Below are 14,175 nucleotides of genomic sequence, written 5' to 3'. Positions count from 1 at the left end.
ACAGCTGGCAAACCGATCTAAGGACCATCCTTGTTGGGATGCTCGCAGCCCGCTATTATGACTACTACTGCGGCCCTTCACCGTGCCTTGACCACAGGCTGCCCACCCCCGGTCCTTAAGCGAGAATCTGCAGAGCAACCCTGTCTTCCGGCCTAGACCTCCCAGATAGGCAGCTCGCTTCATGCGTCCTTCTGTCTCGAAAACGACAGCTAGAGCGTCTCCAAAACACACGCTATCACCCAAAATGTGAACCACTCCGTCCATACATGCTGGCGTCTCCATGTGAACAATTTTAAACCTCCTCACCAGGAAATTCTGTTTGTCCTTCATACTTGATATGCTATCAGAAGTGCAAGTCTAGCGACGGATAATCCCACGGCCCAAAACAAATATGGCTGTCATTTCGTACCCCAGTCTTGCAATCCTATTGGCATTGGCCGGCTTGGGTGGCTTTGCGACTCTGGTTATCTATCGCTTGTTCTTTCATCCCCTTGCGAAGGTTCCTGGGCCGAAAGCGGCAGCCATCTCTCGCTTTTACGATTTCTATTATGACTGTATCCAGGGAGGAAAATTTGTATTCAAGATCGAAGAACTCCACAAACAATATGGTATGCAACCTCACCGAAGTTCTGCTGCGGCGACCAACTATTTTGCAGGACCCATTGTACGGATAGGACCGAACGAGGTCCATATACATGATCCGGACTTTTTCGACGAATTTTACAACGTGACCAGTCGTCTGGACAAGGACCCCTGGTACTATGCTTTTATTGCGTCGAAAGATGCTGGCTTTGGGACGGCCAATGTCGACCTCCACCGTGCCAGGCGAAAAGCCATGAGCCGGTTCTTTGCAACCTCAGCCATCTCCAACCTAGAATCATCGTCGCGGGAAAAAGTGTCCAAGCTGTGCCAACGTCTGAAGAATATGCGTGACGAGGGAAAGCCTGTCAATCTTTCCAATGCCTATCGTTGCCTTGCCGCCGACTCTGTCACCAATTAGTGAGTCTTTTTAGAGATTGGAGGTTGTTCAAGAATACCATCCTGACACTGCACAGCTGCATGCCGAAAGCCTTCAACCTGCTTGATTCAATTGACTTTGCCGATGACTACAACCGCCAGGCACGTGTCATCTCGCACATTGCTGCGTGGCACCGTCACATTCCCATCATCATCCCTATCTTTATGCGGATGCCGAGATGGCTTGTCGCAGCGACCTCGACGGAAGGAGGCGTCATGGCTTTTGACTTCCAGACAGTATGGTGATGTCCGGTTGTTTCTGGATGGGGAACTGACCGTTTACAGGATTTGGCACGACAGGCGACCGATGCTGTCCATGCGGAGAAACGTAGTGACAAGTCAGTCCTTGATGGCATCATCAACTCGGATGCCATTCCAGAGAGCGACAAGACCGTGGACAGGATAACGCAAGAAGCCCGCACACTCGTTGGCGCTGGCAGCGAGACTACAGGAAATACCCTGGAGACAATTACCTTTCATGTTCTTGCCAACCCGGACAAGCTTCGCCGCCTCAAGGAAGAGTTGGCCAGTGCGGTTGAGGCGACCAAGGGCAAAGGAGACCCCATGAGCGACTACAGCACACTGCAGCGGCTGCCTTACCTCACTGCTGTTATCAATGAAGGGTTGCGAATTGCATGCAGCGTGTCGGGCCGACTCGCGAGAGTGAATCCTCGACAGGCATATACCTACGGTTCGTATGTGCTGCCGCCCGGGACTGTCGTCAGCATGAACATCCGCAGCAATCATACTTTTGAGAAAGTGTATCCCGAGCCCTTGTCGTTCAAACCGGAACGTTGGCTCGTGCAGGGCGAAGAGCTGAAAAGGCTCGAGAAGTACTTTGTGCCATTCGGGCGTGGAGGCAGGAGCTGCATCGGCAAGGAGCTTGCCATGATGAATCTTTACCTGACGATTGCAGGTTTCTTCCATGAGTTCGATGCTGAACTCTTTGAGACGACGAGGAAGGATATTGAGATTGAGCACGACTATTTTTCTCCCTTCCCACCGGTCGATTCCAAGGGTTTGCGGGTCATGCTCAAGTAGCTCTAACGGATTGTATATTCCGACAGAGCGTGAGACAGCATCAAAGCCGACAAGAAAAGCTCCAACCAGGCAACGTTGTACGCTTCAGTGAGATGAGGATGGCCTCAGGCGATGTCGCTTAAACATAACATCAGGAGCTATACAATCGTCGTGGTGTTTAGCCGGCCTGTTTGATACGGCGCACCCGAGATACGAGATACGAGTGAAGCTAATTAGTTCTGGAGCTCCGCGCTCGGGGCGAACGAATGGTGTGAAGGTCTAGAACTTCCCTCTATATAACTAATTTATCTTCTCTTTTCCGAATGGCATAGACGTCTATCTTTTCTGTGTATACATACGTGGCGTTGGCGGATAAGACACTGATTGCACGCTGCTGGCTGACGCGTGTCGCTTGTTCCTTTCTAGAAATTGACACGGTTCCCTCTTTTCTGTTTTTATGAGAAGACGTTCACGACTCAACACCTTGACTTAGACAATTAGAGACACCAGAGCTTCATCACATCATGGGCCTCGAGCGCAATTTCGCCGGCGATCACAAGGCGCACTTGGGATATTGGGGCCCTCCTACTTCTGTTGCCAAGTGAGTCTCTCGAGAAGTGTCAAACGTGAGTCGTTTCATGGGTGACTGACGGAGCTCCCTCACAGCTTTTGTGAAGAAGACTACGCCGTCACTCTTTACGTTGCCGAGTTCGTCAACAGCTTCACCAATCTTGCATACGGTGCGCCAACCGGGGAGAAAGAGGGAGATTCAGCTCACTAACGGGGTTGCAGTCTACTGGGCATTCCGAACACTGCTGCCTGGCGAGAGCTTGTTCACCCAACCCTCCAACCTCGCCCTCTTTTTTGTTGGAGTTTCCTCGCTGGTCTTCCATCTGACCTTGAAATATGAGACTCAGGTCTGCGACGACCTGTCCATGTTCTGGGTCTGTGCAGCCCTCGTCTACGAACTGTACACCCTGGGCTGGTCGAAACCGGCGAAGCTGGCATTCGGTTCCATCTTGACCGCGGTGCTGGGCGTCATCAGTGCCTACCACTACGCACTCCATCAGCTGTGGCTGCATAACGTCACCTTCATCGCCCTGGTCACCGCCATCTGGCCCCGAGTGTTGTACCTGATCCGAACGAGGTTCGCCGGCGAGAAGAAGCAATACTGGACCAGGCAATTCCGGGTTGGGGGCCTGTGCTTCCTCATGGGATTTGTTGTGTGGGTGATTGACAGTGCTTATTGTGGCGCTCTCCGGGAGACCAGGAAGCAGCTGGGGATCCCTTTTGCTTTCGTCCTGGAACTGCACGGATGGTGGCATATCCTGACCGCCCTCGGAGCCGGCTACTGTATTCGGGTGACCAAGGTCCTGACGCAGGAACACGCATCCGCCTAGGGTGCCGTAGAGCCTCACCGCAACGGCCCAATGATTCCCTGATGAGTGGAACAGGCCGAAGGGCGATCCGGGTAGCTTATCAGCGACACCCACGTCAGGGCAACTCCATCGGACATGAACTCATCCTCGACCAGAGATCTCTTCCGGCCATTCAGGTATTGAGAGGCCAGCGATAAAACCACCTAATAGGCGCTTCCGAGAGAACCCCGGCAGTCGCTAGGCCCTGCCGCGCATCAGATCTGGGCGGTCCAGTATTAAAACTGGGGAATGATATCAAAGGTTATACCAAACAAACGTCAGAACAATTTGCAATGCTTTTTTTTTTCCCTTTCGATGGGCCCCGGATGCTGTTCGGTTGTGTATGATGTTTGAGTCGCACGCAGCAGCTCGTTGCGACCCAGTACAAGAAGAAGAAGGACAGAGTTTCCACCACTGCCACGCCGTCTGTGGGTATGTTGCGTATGAACCCCGCCCTTCGTTTGCCGTCTAACGTCACTTCGTCTACGAAAACCTGTAAGATGATAGACGGTTTTTGGAGCGTTGGCGATCCTCATCCGGGTAACACGAACTTATTGTCGCGCACCACGCACCATAAATGGGATTATCGGTCATAGCACTTTTGCATCCTGCCCGTGAAAGCCTCGCGTGCCAATACTATCCACCATGTCGTTCATCTCTTCTGTTAGCCACCCTGTGGCATTTCGCAGCTTTACATCCGGTGCAGGTTCGATATCACGATACTATAGCAAATCTCGACGAGCACTGGCACCGTTCGCTAGTCAGCGGAGCCGACCGTTCTCACGAAGTCGCTTTGTACATGCAGCCGCGAATACCTCTGGTGGTCCGTCGTCTAAACAGGCTGGCAAAGATGCCGGCTCCGACACCCCTTCCATCAAGGAGAAACTACCGGATCCCGAGCGGACGCCCTTCCGCTTTCGCGAGTTTGACCTAGAAGGCAAAGTGTTTGTGGTTACGGGCGGGGCGCGGGGACTGGGGTTGGTCTTGTCGGAAGCCCTGATCGAAGCCGGAGGACAAGGTCAGTATATGCTTACCCATTCATTTATGCCGACACTCGCCATTGACATTGGTTGGGGGTGGCCTCCTGTAGTATACTGTCTCGACCGACTACCACAGCCCGACAAGGAATTCTTTACGGTCCAGGAGCGCCTGGGGCCCAGATACGGGGGCTCGCTGAAGTACGACAAGGTGGACGTGCGCGAGGCGGGTAACCTGGACCGGGTGATCGAGGAGATTGCCACGCACCACGGGCGGCTGGACGGGCTGATCGCGGCGGCGGGGGTGCAGAACGTGACGCCGGCGCTGGACTACACGCCGGAGCAGATCGAGGAGATGATGAACATCAACTACAAGGGCGTCTTCTGCTCGGCCGTCAGCTGTGCGCGCCAGATGATCAAGCACGACTGCAGCGGGTCGATCTTGCTCGTGGCGTCCATGAGCGGCATGGTCGCCAACAAGGGCTTCACCTCGTCCGTGTACAACTCGTCCAAGGCCGCCGTGTGCCAGCTGGCCCGGTCACTGGCGATGGAGTGGGGGAAGATTGTCAACGGGAAGCCCATCCGCGTCAATGCTCTGTGTCCCGGTAGGTGGTGGCCTAATCTCGCGTGCTTCTTTCTTTTCCATCTAATCGATCACCTCTCTTTATATGGCAGGCAACATCATGACTCCGATGGTGCGGAAGAACTTCGAGGACGATCCCAAGTTGAAGGCGCTGTGGGAGAAGGAGAACATGGTAAGATTATACAGGCCCTCCATCCCCCTCTGTTGCTGGCCCTTTACTGACGTTGATTCTCCAGCTGGGACGCATATCGACCCCCGCCGAATACAGGGGAGCTGCATTGTTTTGTCTGAGCGACGCGAGTTCATTCATGACCGGTTCAAATGTGAGTGATGATGGAGTTGTGCAGCAGCAGCTTTGCGTTCCCCTACTGACTGATTGGTTTTTTCTTTCTTTCTTCCAGCTCGTTATTGATGGAGGGTACACCGCATGGTAAAATGTTGTGTGTTTTCCGAGGGCGATAGTGGCATGCATGTCTACTGCGAGGAGACCTACCCGAGTGTACCAACAGAGCAGGCTGGAACGGGGGGGGGAGAGGAAAGGGAATGGATCTATGTGTAAAAACAAATATCGTGCCGACCGCACAGCATGTTTTGTGCAATGAGTATATCTGTTCCGACAGCTGCCAGGCCGTTCTGTGCACACTGCATCCATTTGAAGAAGCTGACTTTACCTCCTTGTAGGCTGCCACCTACCGTATCTTAGGTTGTGTTGATGTATATATATGCACCCACCACCATCCACTCGATCGTCTCTCTCATCTACCTAGACGCACACTCACAAAAACGTCCCCGCAAGTCAAAAGGGCTATAATCTCGCATCCGCCACGGGCTGGATCCGAAAGTTGACTCGGGGGAAATGCAGTCTCAGCCGTCCTTCGCCCACGGTGGGTTTACTCGCAATGACCACCTCCTTGACGCCGATCGAGACCAGCTCGCCCTTGTCGTGGTGCGTGAAGCCGGACTCGACGGGGAAAATCTCGACCATCTGGCCCTTTTTCAATCTCAGGGGGTCGGCCGGGTCGACGGTCCCTTCCGGCTCGAAGAAATCCGACGCGAGGATCTTCTGGATGGTGTCCGCGTCCGACAACTCCTCGGGCATGCCGTGCTGTTCCTGCTTCCGAGCGATGGCCTTACGGAAGCGGTCGACGTAGGCAAACGTCCGGGGGAACAGCTGCTCGCTAATGACGTCCTTCTCGAGGTACTCGAGCATGTGCATGCGCGGTTGCAGGGTCCAGTCGAAGGTCCAGATGCCGTGGATGTCGGCGAGGGTGGGCTCGGGCGTGTCGAGCAGGTACCGGCGGCCGTCGGCCAGCAGCTCGTGCTCCATCAGGTGGAAGTACATGCGCGCGTGGGCCAAGGCTTCGGGACGGTTATGCATGAGGGTGTCCATGTCGAAGGAGCGGCCGGACATGCTGGACCGGTCCTTCAGCCAGGCCGGGTCGTGCATGACTTCGGCGGTGGGCGGGATCAGGCCGGCCGTGCGCCAGAAGGGGCCGCCGTCGATGAGCCAGTTCTCGAACAGGTGGGCCAGCCCTTTCTCGAAGGGACTGTTTGGCGAAATCCGTGCCGCCGGGAACAGCTCCTCCAGCTTGTCGATGATGATGCGCGTGTCGCAGTAGATGTCCCGCCCGATGGCCAGGATGGGGATGCGCCGGTAGTGGACGCCCAGCTGTTCGAGTACGGGACGGGGGAGCCGGTTGAGCACGATGCAGTGGAAGTACTTGAGCCCGCTGAGGGCGAAGTACCAGTCCATCTTGCGCCCGAAGACCGAGATGTCGTAGGTGAAGAGGATGATGGGGGGTGGCGGTGGCGGTGGCGTTGGTGTGTCCATGATTGCTGTGGTGGTTGCCCGGTATACGACGAGGCCGTACGCTGATGCCGAGTGTGTGTGTGTGTCTCTCTCTCTCTCCCCCCTGATCAGCTATACTCTGATTAGTGGACCGACCGAGTGATCTCTTGTGGTGTCTCCATCTATCTTTCTGTCCCGGAGTAGTTGGATTTGAGTCCTGCCCAGACTCGGCCAACTTGACAGAACTTACAAATGGTCAGGAACCTGCCCTGCTCTCCTTTCCCTTTCCTCTCTTTTCATCCTCCCTGCCTGTGACAACACCCGTTAGCGACGACCAGATTAGTGGGACTTTGGTGACTGGACTTGATCGAGGACCAAGCCACCCCGCATCGAGCACCCTTCGTTCCCGAGCACCAACCTCGGAATGCCTGGTTGGGGCGTGCAACGGGATGGCCTGGGCAGATCCCAATTCAGCTTTGAACGAGTCAGGAGCCCAGCCCAGCCCAGACCCCGCAGAAGGGGAATGGCATGACACGGGGCATCGTGGTCAACAGGATTGACTCGAGTCGTGAAACTGGAGACTCGAGTACGCACTGAATAAGGGCACACTCCCTTCCCGTGATCGAGCCATCAGTCACTGTGCTGTGCATAAGACGCCTATAAGAACCAGGACAGACGAGAGGTAGGTCTGGGGAAGAAGGGTCCGCACACTCTGAGGTATCGTATACATTTATATCATATACAAACAATAGCCAGGTGGTGCAGTGGTCTACTATCTACTATCCATCTCCTTATACCACGCCATATATACTTACTTATCCATCACAACCCTCCCCCGCCATGCCCACCGACCAGGAACTCAAGTGGAAGATCCCCGAGAAGCGCGACTTCCTCGGCGGCGACCTGGTGGCCCAGAGCCTGGCCCAGCTGGGTGTCGAGGTCTCGTTCGGCCTGCACGGCGGCCACCTCGACGCCTTTCTGATCGGCTGTCGTCTGGCCGGGATCAGGCTCATCGACAGTCGCCACGAGACCACCGCCGTCCAGGCCGCCGAGGGATATGCCAAACTCTCGGGCAAGGTGGGATGCTGCTTTGTGACGGCGAACAGCGGGTACGTGTGGACCTCTCCTTCCTGTATACACCGTTTGTTCGTGTGGTTCTCTCTGTGCACCTTCAGTATATACATGGGGACGACGACGCTGGATGTTTTGAACAACCCAAGAAACGAGGGAAAATGGAAAAAAGAATACTGACCGTGACTCGTCGTTGTCCGACAGCTTCTGTAATTCGATCCCCGGCCTCGCCACCGCCTTCGCCGACCGCTCGCCCATCTTCATGGTCACGTCATCACCGCCGCTCCGCGAGGCCGAGACGAACAGTCTCCAAGGCTTCCACGACCAGGTGGTGCTGGCCAAGCCCGTCACCAAGTTCGCCCACCGCGTCACCACCGTCGAGGAGATCCCGCGCATCGTCAGCTACGCGTTCAAGACGGCCATGTCCGGCCAACCAGGCCCCGTCGTGCTCGACTTCCCCATCGACATCCTCTTCCCCCCGCCGCGGATGAACGCCCTGAGCTTTGGCTCCGTCATGCGGCCCACGGCCGTGTCCCCGGGCCCCGACCCGGCCGCCGTCGACGAGCTGATCGCCCTCTGGAAGGGCGCCAGCCGGCCGGCCATCGTCGTCGGCACCGGCGCCGCGCGCACCACGAACCGCGACTCCCCCAAGACCAGCCCCCTGCTCCAGCTCGCCGAGGCCACCCACACGCCCGTCTTCTACTCGCAGAAGTACACCCCGGCCCTCCCCTTCGACCACCCGCTGCGGGCTGGCAGCTCCGGCGTGCTGGCCAAGGTGCGCTTCGTCAAGCACCAGCAGGCCGACTTTGTGCTGCTGCTGGGCGCGCGGACGGGGTTCTTGCTGGGGGGCCGCTCCGGTGCCATCGTCCCCAACTCCGACTGCAAGCTGGTGCAGGTCGACCTGGACGGCGGCGAGATCGGCAGGTCGCACGCCGTGGACCTCGGCATCGTGTCAGACGCGAACAAGCTCATCAGCGCGGTGCTGGACAAGCTCCAGACACCCCAAAATGACCTCGGTCAGAACAAGCACGAGGCTTGGCTCCAGGCCATCCACGAGACCAAGGCCATGCCGACACAGTACACGGGCGACGCGGTCGTGCGGCCCGACGGCCGCCTCCACCCGTACTTCGCAATGCAGACGGTGATGGAGTCGCTGCCGCCGGACGCGATCGTGATCATGGACGGAGGCGAGGCCGGCGTGTGGGCGATGGAGCACCTCGAGCGGGCGCGGCCGGCCACGGCCATGGTGGCGACGGGCTACCTGGGCTTCCTGGGCAACGGCTGGGGATACTCGCTGGGGGCGGCGCTGGCGTGCCCGGACCGGCTGGTGGTCAACCTGCACGGCGACGGCAGCGCCGGGTTCCACATCCAGGAGCTGGACACGTACGCGCGGCACGACCTGCACGTGCTCACCGTCGTCTTCAACAACTACTTCTGGGGCATGTCGGTGGCCGGCCAGGACCTGCTGTACGCGGACCAGGACCCCACGCGCGCCGTGTCCAGCCTGTCGCCCAGCTGCCGCTACGACCTAGTGGCGCAGGGGTTCAACTGCGGCGGGGCCATTGCGCAGGCGTCGCTGGACGAGATCCGCCACGGCATCGGGTCCCTCCTGGCGGCGACGGCGGACAAGAAGCGGCCCGCCCTCCTCAACTGCATCGTCTCCCGCGACCCCGTCACCGAGGTCACCAAGAGCATGGTCGGCAAGACCGACGACAAGAACTGGATCGTCGTCCCGTACTACGACAACGTGCCGCGGCCGTTCTATCACGAGCAGGGGGCGGCAAAGAACGGTGTGGCGAACGGGCATTGAGGAGAGAAAAAAAAAGAAAATAAAGAAAAGAAAAGAAACAGAAAATCAACGTTGAAGAAACCAGAGGAGAAGAAGAAGAAGAAGAAGAAGAAGAAGAAGAAAAAGTATACGCCACTCATACTCATACACACCTGGCAGTGCCGTGGAACAAGGAGGGATGATATCAAGATGTGAGTGAGGACGGACGAGGCTGAAATTTGAAAAGGGGCTTTGAGGAAGAAGAGCAGAAGAGAAGAGAAGAGACTTTTTATTTGGATTCACAGTATTATGTATGTACTCCGTAATGTCTCCCCAGATATCCATCCCATCCCTTCTTTCCTCACCTCGCATCCCTCCGCGGTTCATAAAGTTGTACACAAAGAGGATGTATTTGTGTGGATCGGTCCTGTTGGGGGGAGGACTCTTTCGAAATGGACCCGAAACAGGACTTTCTTTCCAACAATTCCCTCTACATCTCGGTCAGGAGTCGGAGGCCGAGTTAAATTGTACATCGCGCCTGGACGGAAAGACAGCTCCATGATATCTAAGCAGAGACCTTCCAGTCTGAGGCGCCCCAATCGGTGAAAAGTTCTAATACAAATGTCAAAAGTGGATGGTGGAGGATGAAGTGCACCTGCCCGGGCTTCCTGTACATTCGTCTGCCGTGGTCACTTTATTCGTTCATAGACTTCTGCTGGCCCCTGATTGTTTTCGAGCTGCTGGCAAGTCTAGCTCTTGAAATCGCGGTGTGCCAGAATGCGACGGTTGTGGCGGAATACCTGATACAAACCGAGACTGGCGACTTTTTTTACTTTATCGAATGGACGACAAGTGTGGTTGAGTTTCCAGATATCCCCAGGAGCTTGTCTGTCAAAGCCACAACATTCTCATTTCTCGCCTCTTCCTTTTGGGGTCCCTGGACTAGGCACTTGTCCTTTCGCGACGGAATTCCGGTATGATCGCTGAATTTCCAGGTCCTGCCTTCGCTGGGCCTCGTACTTTGCTGCAGCTTCTTTTTGTTTCTCCAGTTGTTTCTCCTTCATTTTCTTTTCCATTTGCTCTTTGGAGGAGCCTGACACATTTTCCCACGCCTTCTTCCCCATATTTTTCACTGAATCGACCCCTTTGTCGATGATACTGCGATCCGCTGCTGGAGCTGGAGCTGGGGTTGGCTCAGCGGCAGCAGCAGTAGTGGTTCGAGCAGTGGTGGTGATCACGGTCGGCTGGACGTTCATCCGCGAATATGGAGTGGTGGTCCCGGACGAGGCGGCTCTGTGGTGCGGCAGCGGGGTCAGTTTCAGCAGCCGTCGGAAAGATTCGTTCTGCAGCGCCGTAACTTGTAGCTGGGTGAAGAAGCTGTTGATCAGGAAATAGATCTGAACAGAGGCGGGTTGAAATGCGAGGAAGCCGCCTGTAATGAGAGGAATGATGTTTCGCACCACGCCCATCCCGGGAAGCTGAGACTGTCCGCCCTGCGATCTTTGAGTCGTGGCCAAGTTGACCCACGTCAGTGCTGCCGTGGTTATAGGCAAGATATAGGTTGGATCGGTCACGGCTATATTACTTAACCATAGAAAGTGTTCTGCTTCGAACGCCGGCACGGGTAAATGGGAGCAGTTCCTCAGAAGATTCCACGCTCCATAACCAAGGGGAATCTGAAACAATATGGGCCGGAACATCTTTGTGAAAGAGAGCTTCGCATCCTTCCTGAGCTCTCTCATTTGCATCTGTGCCTCCAAGACCGCCGTGCGATCATGGTTGGCCAACGCCTCTTGACTCCTTGCTTGTATTTGTCTGATGAGGGGACTGATTTCCTGGAATTTGGCAGTCATGTCGGACGCCGAGATGGCAAACGGAAGAATTGAACCTCGGATGAGGAGCACAAGGGCGAAGATCGAGGCCGTCCAGGACAATCCGCCGGTGACATGGATGTGTTCCAGACAGAACTCCATGAGAGCGGTCGGACCCGTACCGAAATCAAGGCCACAGACATCTTTCAAATATCCAATACCTTCGGGGACGCTGGCTAGGTCCGGTGTGTCACTGGCTGCTGCCGCGGTGGCTGCGGATGTATTTTCTTGAGTTTGCAGAACCGATTTTTCGATGCTTTGCAGAGCGTCTGGTTCGGCAGCGTCTGAGGTGGAGTGTGAGGCCTTGACTGTTCGTATTGATTCGATCGTCGGTTGCGCAGTGCTCTCTACTGCAGGCGGAGGAGTCGATTGAGCAGAGGGCTGTGCCACCTCGCCGGAGGGCTTGCTGGAGCCCCAGCCAAACAGGGAAAGCGATCGCACTTGCTGTGACGAGTTCAGTCGACTTGAGTGTGCGTCTGGTCTTCGGATTGACCGAGAATTCAAGGTGTGATGGGAGAACTGGAACAGTTAGTCTTTTCACGTCGATTGACAAACTCGTCAGTAGCTCCATACGTGTCGTCCATTTCCGGCACCGACAACCACTTTGCTGTGGACCCTCCGAATCTCCCGACCGGACCACCTCAACCCCATGGATGTTGACATGCTGGACAAGGTGCGCTGCAGGAAGGATCGCGCGTGGGAGGATCATGTCACAGCTTTCAGATGGGCACGCAGCATAAAAAGTTACAGTGGATCAGTCGGGCAGGTGCGCCGAATTTGCCAATCCTCCGCACCTACAGACAGTAAGAGAAAACGGGAGATCGACCTTGAATAGCACAAGTTGCTGAGACGTGGTCTTCTATTTCTAAACTCTCCATCATAAGGAGCCCTTTTTTGGTCTGGCCATGTTCATCTTCGTACTCTCATCCTGGAGTAGACCGTCGCCAGCTCTCGAACATTGGCCGTGCCCGCTCGGCCTTCCCCTGTCACAACGCCAAGTTGATGCAATGCTCGCCTTGATTTAGATGTATCGCTGAACAAGAGCACCTCCTCTCTTAAAGTCTGGAATGTCCCCGAGCACTTGTGACTCGTCTTTGAGATCTTTGCTGGGGAAGATGGTTTGCAGAACAAAGTCCCTAGGGCCGCGTTCGGCTCGTCGAACGAAGTCATACACGTCTCCCATCGTCTGAGTCGTGTTGAAGCGCGTGATCAGTTTCGTACCTGAGCCTAGACTGATCTTCAATACGACGGTTGGCCTCGACTCATCCACCTGCGGCGTCGGAGGAGCTGCAGAGGCTGGTGCGGGCGCTGGTGCCGTGGCGGTCTCTGAGGTGAAGCTTCCAGGCATCGAAGGCACCCCAGGCGTGGGGCTTCCGAGACGTTGGCCGGAGCCTTCGAATGGTCTGTACTTCTTTTTCGGCTTGACGTATTTTTCTTCATGCTGCTTGATTTCCACATCCACTTCCTGGCCCGGTTGGACATTCATGATGTTCAGTGGCGCACGTCCTTGCCGAATGGAGTTCAGGATCTCAGCGTTCCTCGAATCGTCAAATCTGTACAAATCCCCATCGTCGATACTGAAACCGTCCTGCCAGAAATGCAGCACTCGTTCCACTCTCTCGGCTCTCGCACGGGGTTGCTGCGCAGCGGGGATCTCACGTGAGGGTGTCTCATCACCTCCGAGAGTGCGCGCCGAGCCAGTAAAAAATGTTTTTTTGGGAGCAGCCTCTTTTGGTGGAGGAGCACGTTTCTGAGCCTTTTCCAAGATTCTCTTCCTCAAGTCGTCGGGATTCTGCACAGCCAAACCTGACTTTTCGCCCCCAGCAAATAGATCTTGTTTATCGTCATCGTCCGAATCGTCACCGTTGGCACCGCCTGAAGCGAAGTCACCCAAAGTGGCAAACTTCTTTTGGGAAGATTGGTTGTTTTTGGGCTGAGAAGAGCCTGAAGCGGCGGAAGCGGCAGGCGTGGGCTGGGAATCTGAGGGCCCCTCTCCTAGTCTCCGGCCTGCGCCATAGGTGGGATGAGGGGATTGAGATTGGGCTTGACGCGAGGAACTTGGATCCTCTTCATCAGCGTAGTCTGAATCATCGGGATTGTCCTCGGTGTGATCTTCTTGAGCGGCGTAGTAGTTCGACACGGCAGCCTCCAATTCCCAGTCGTTCGCAGCAAGAAACTGATGCGCCTGTGTGAGTGGTCAGCAAAATGAAATTCACAGGCGATCAACGTTGAGACTCAACTTGTCGAGAGGATGTTCCCACGATCGCAGTAAACTGTGCAATCAAGGTGTTTTGTTCTGCAGGGTCAGGGTTCGCCATGCTGGTGAGGAGTTTTGGAGGTCGAAAGGAGAAGTCCCGAATGGAAGGAAAGGTTGATGTCAGAGTATAGCGGTGGTAAGAATTTATCGATGCCTTGTTACTGTCTCATACCACACAGTTGAAGAGTGACATTTGAAGAGAATCACAGGTGCAAATGAGAGAGAGGCAGCTGAGAAAGTACGTCACACAAAAGCGTCGCCTAGGGTGCCTACTTGGTTGCCTCCCACCTCTGGGCACCATGCCGCGGGCTGCCCCCTAATTGGGCCGGTCTGGCCGCAGCTCGTTATTACTTAAGCAGCCCTGCCAGGTCGTGATTTGTTGGGGCGCGAATCTCGTGCCTGGA

At 55.7% G+C, this 14,175-nt stretch overlaps 7 protein-coding genes across 7 annotated transcripts; 4 read left to right on the top strand and 3 right to left on the bottom strand.

Annotated features, from left to right (window-relative positions):
- Positions 1 to 391: 391 nt before the first annotated feature.
- Positions 392 to 2,058, top strand: AYL99_00698 (hypothetical protein; the record flags this gene model as incomplete). The annotated part of the gene is made up of 3 exons (XM_018832214.1): positions 392 to 999; positions 1,056 to 1,254; positions 1,303 to 2,058. 3 exons carry the CDS (start codon positions 392 to 394, stop codon positions 2,056 to 2,058), a joined length of 1,563 nt encoding a protein of 520 aa, XP_018698093.1.
- Positions 2,059 to 2,561: 503 nt separating this feature from the next.
- On the top strand, positions 2,562 to 3,437 carry AYL99_00697 (hypothetical protein; the record flags this gene model as incomplete). Its single annotated transcript, XM_018832213.1, has 3 exons — positions 2,562 to 2,638; positions 2,704 to 2,777; positions 2,830 to 3,437. 3 exons carry the CDS (start codon positions 2,562 to 2,564, stop codon positions 3,435 to 3,437), a joined length of 759 nt encoding a protein of 252 aa, XP_018698092.1.
- Positions 3,438 to 4,100: 663 nt separating this feature from the next.
- AYL99_00696 (hypothetical protein) lies at positions 4,101 to 5,449 on the top strand (the record flags this gene model as incomplete). The annotated part of the gene is made up of 4 exons (XM_018832212.1): positions 4,101 to 5,037; positions 5,108 to 5,187; positions 5,252 to 5,338; positions 5,417 to 5,449. 4 exons carry the CDS (start codon positions 4,101 to 4,103, stop codon positions 5,447 to 5,449), a joined length of 1,137 nt encoding a protein of 378 aa, XP_018698091.1.
- A 371-nt stretch (positions 5,450 to 5,820) lies between these two features.
- Positions 5,821 to 6,846, bottom strand: AYL99_00695 (hypothetical protein; the record flags this gene model as incomplete). Its single annotated transcript, XM_018832211.1, has 1 exon — positions 5,821 to 6,846. The coding sequence occupies one exon, from the start codon at positions 6,844 to 6,846 to the stop codon at positions 5,821 to 5,823; it is 1,026 nt and encodes a 341-aa protein (XP_018698090.1).
- A 798-nt stretch (positions 6,847 to 7,644) lies between these two features.
- On the top strand, positions 7,645 to 9,685 carry AYL99_00694 (hypothetical protein; the record flags this gene model as incomplete). Its single annotated transcript, XM_018832210.1, has 2 exons — positions 7,645 to 7,913; positions 8,080 to 9,685. 2 exons carry the CDS (start codon positions 7,645 to 7,647, stop codon positions 9,683 to 9,685), a joined length of 1,875 nt encoding a protein of 624 aa, XP_018698089.1.
- Positions 9,686 to 10,551: 866 nt separating this feature from the next.
- Positions 10,552 to 12,177, bottom strand: AYL99_00693 (hypothetical protein; the record flags this gene model as incomplete). Its single annotated transcript, XM_018832209.1, has 2 exons — positions 10,552 to 12,033; positions 12,088 to 12,177. 2 exons carry the CDS (start codon positions 12,175 to 12,177, stop codon positions 10,552 to 10,554), a joined length of 1,572 nt encoding a protein of 523 aa, XP_018698088.1.
- A 358-nt stretch (positions 12,178 to 12,535) lies between these two features.
- AYL99_00692 (hypothetical protein) lies at positions 12,536 to 13,832 on the bottom strand (the record flags this gene model as incomplete). Its single annotated transcript, XM_018832208.1, has 2 exons — positions 12,536 to 13,699; positions 13,776 to 13,832. 2 exons carry the CDS (start codon positions 13,830 to 13,832, stop codon positions 12,536 to 12,538), a joined length of 1,221 nt encoding a protein of 406 aa, XP_018698087.1.
- Positions 13,833 to 14,175: the final 343 nt, after the last annotated feature.

The sequence above is a fragment of the Fonsecaea erecta genome (genome assembly GCF_001651985.1).
Source record: "Fonsecaea erecta strain CBS 125763 chromosome Unknown Scaff1, whole genome shotgun sequence".
Lineage (NCBI taxonomy): Eukaryota > Fungi > Ascomycota > Eurotiomycetes > Chaetothyriales > Herpotrichiellaceae > Fonsecaea > Fonsecaea erecta.
The sequence above is the reverse complement of the archived record's forward strand: the minus strand, read 5'-3'. Positions and strand labels throughout refer to the sequence as shown.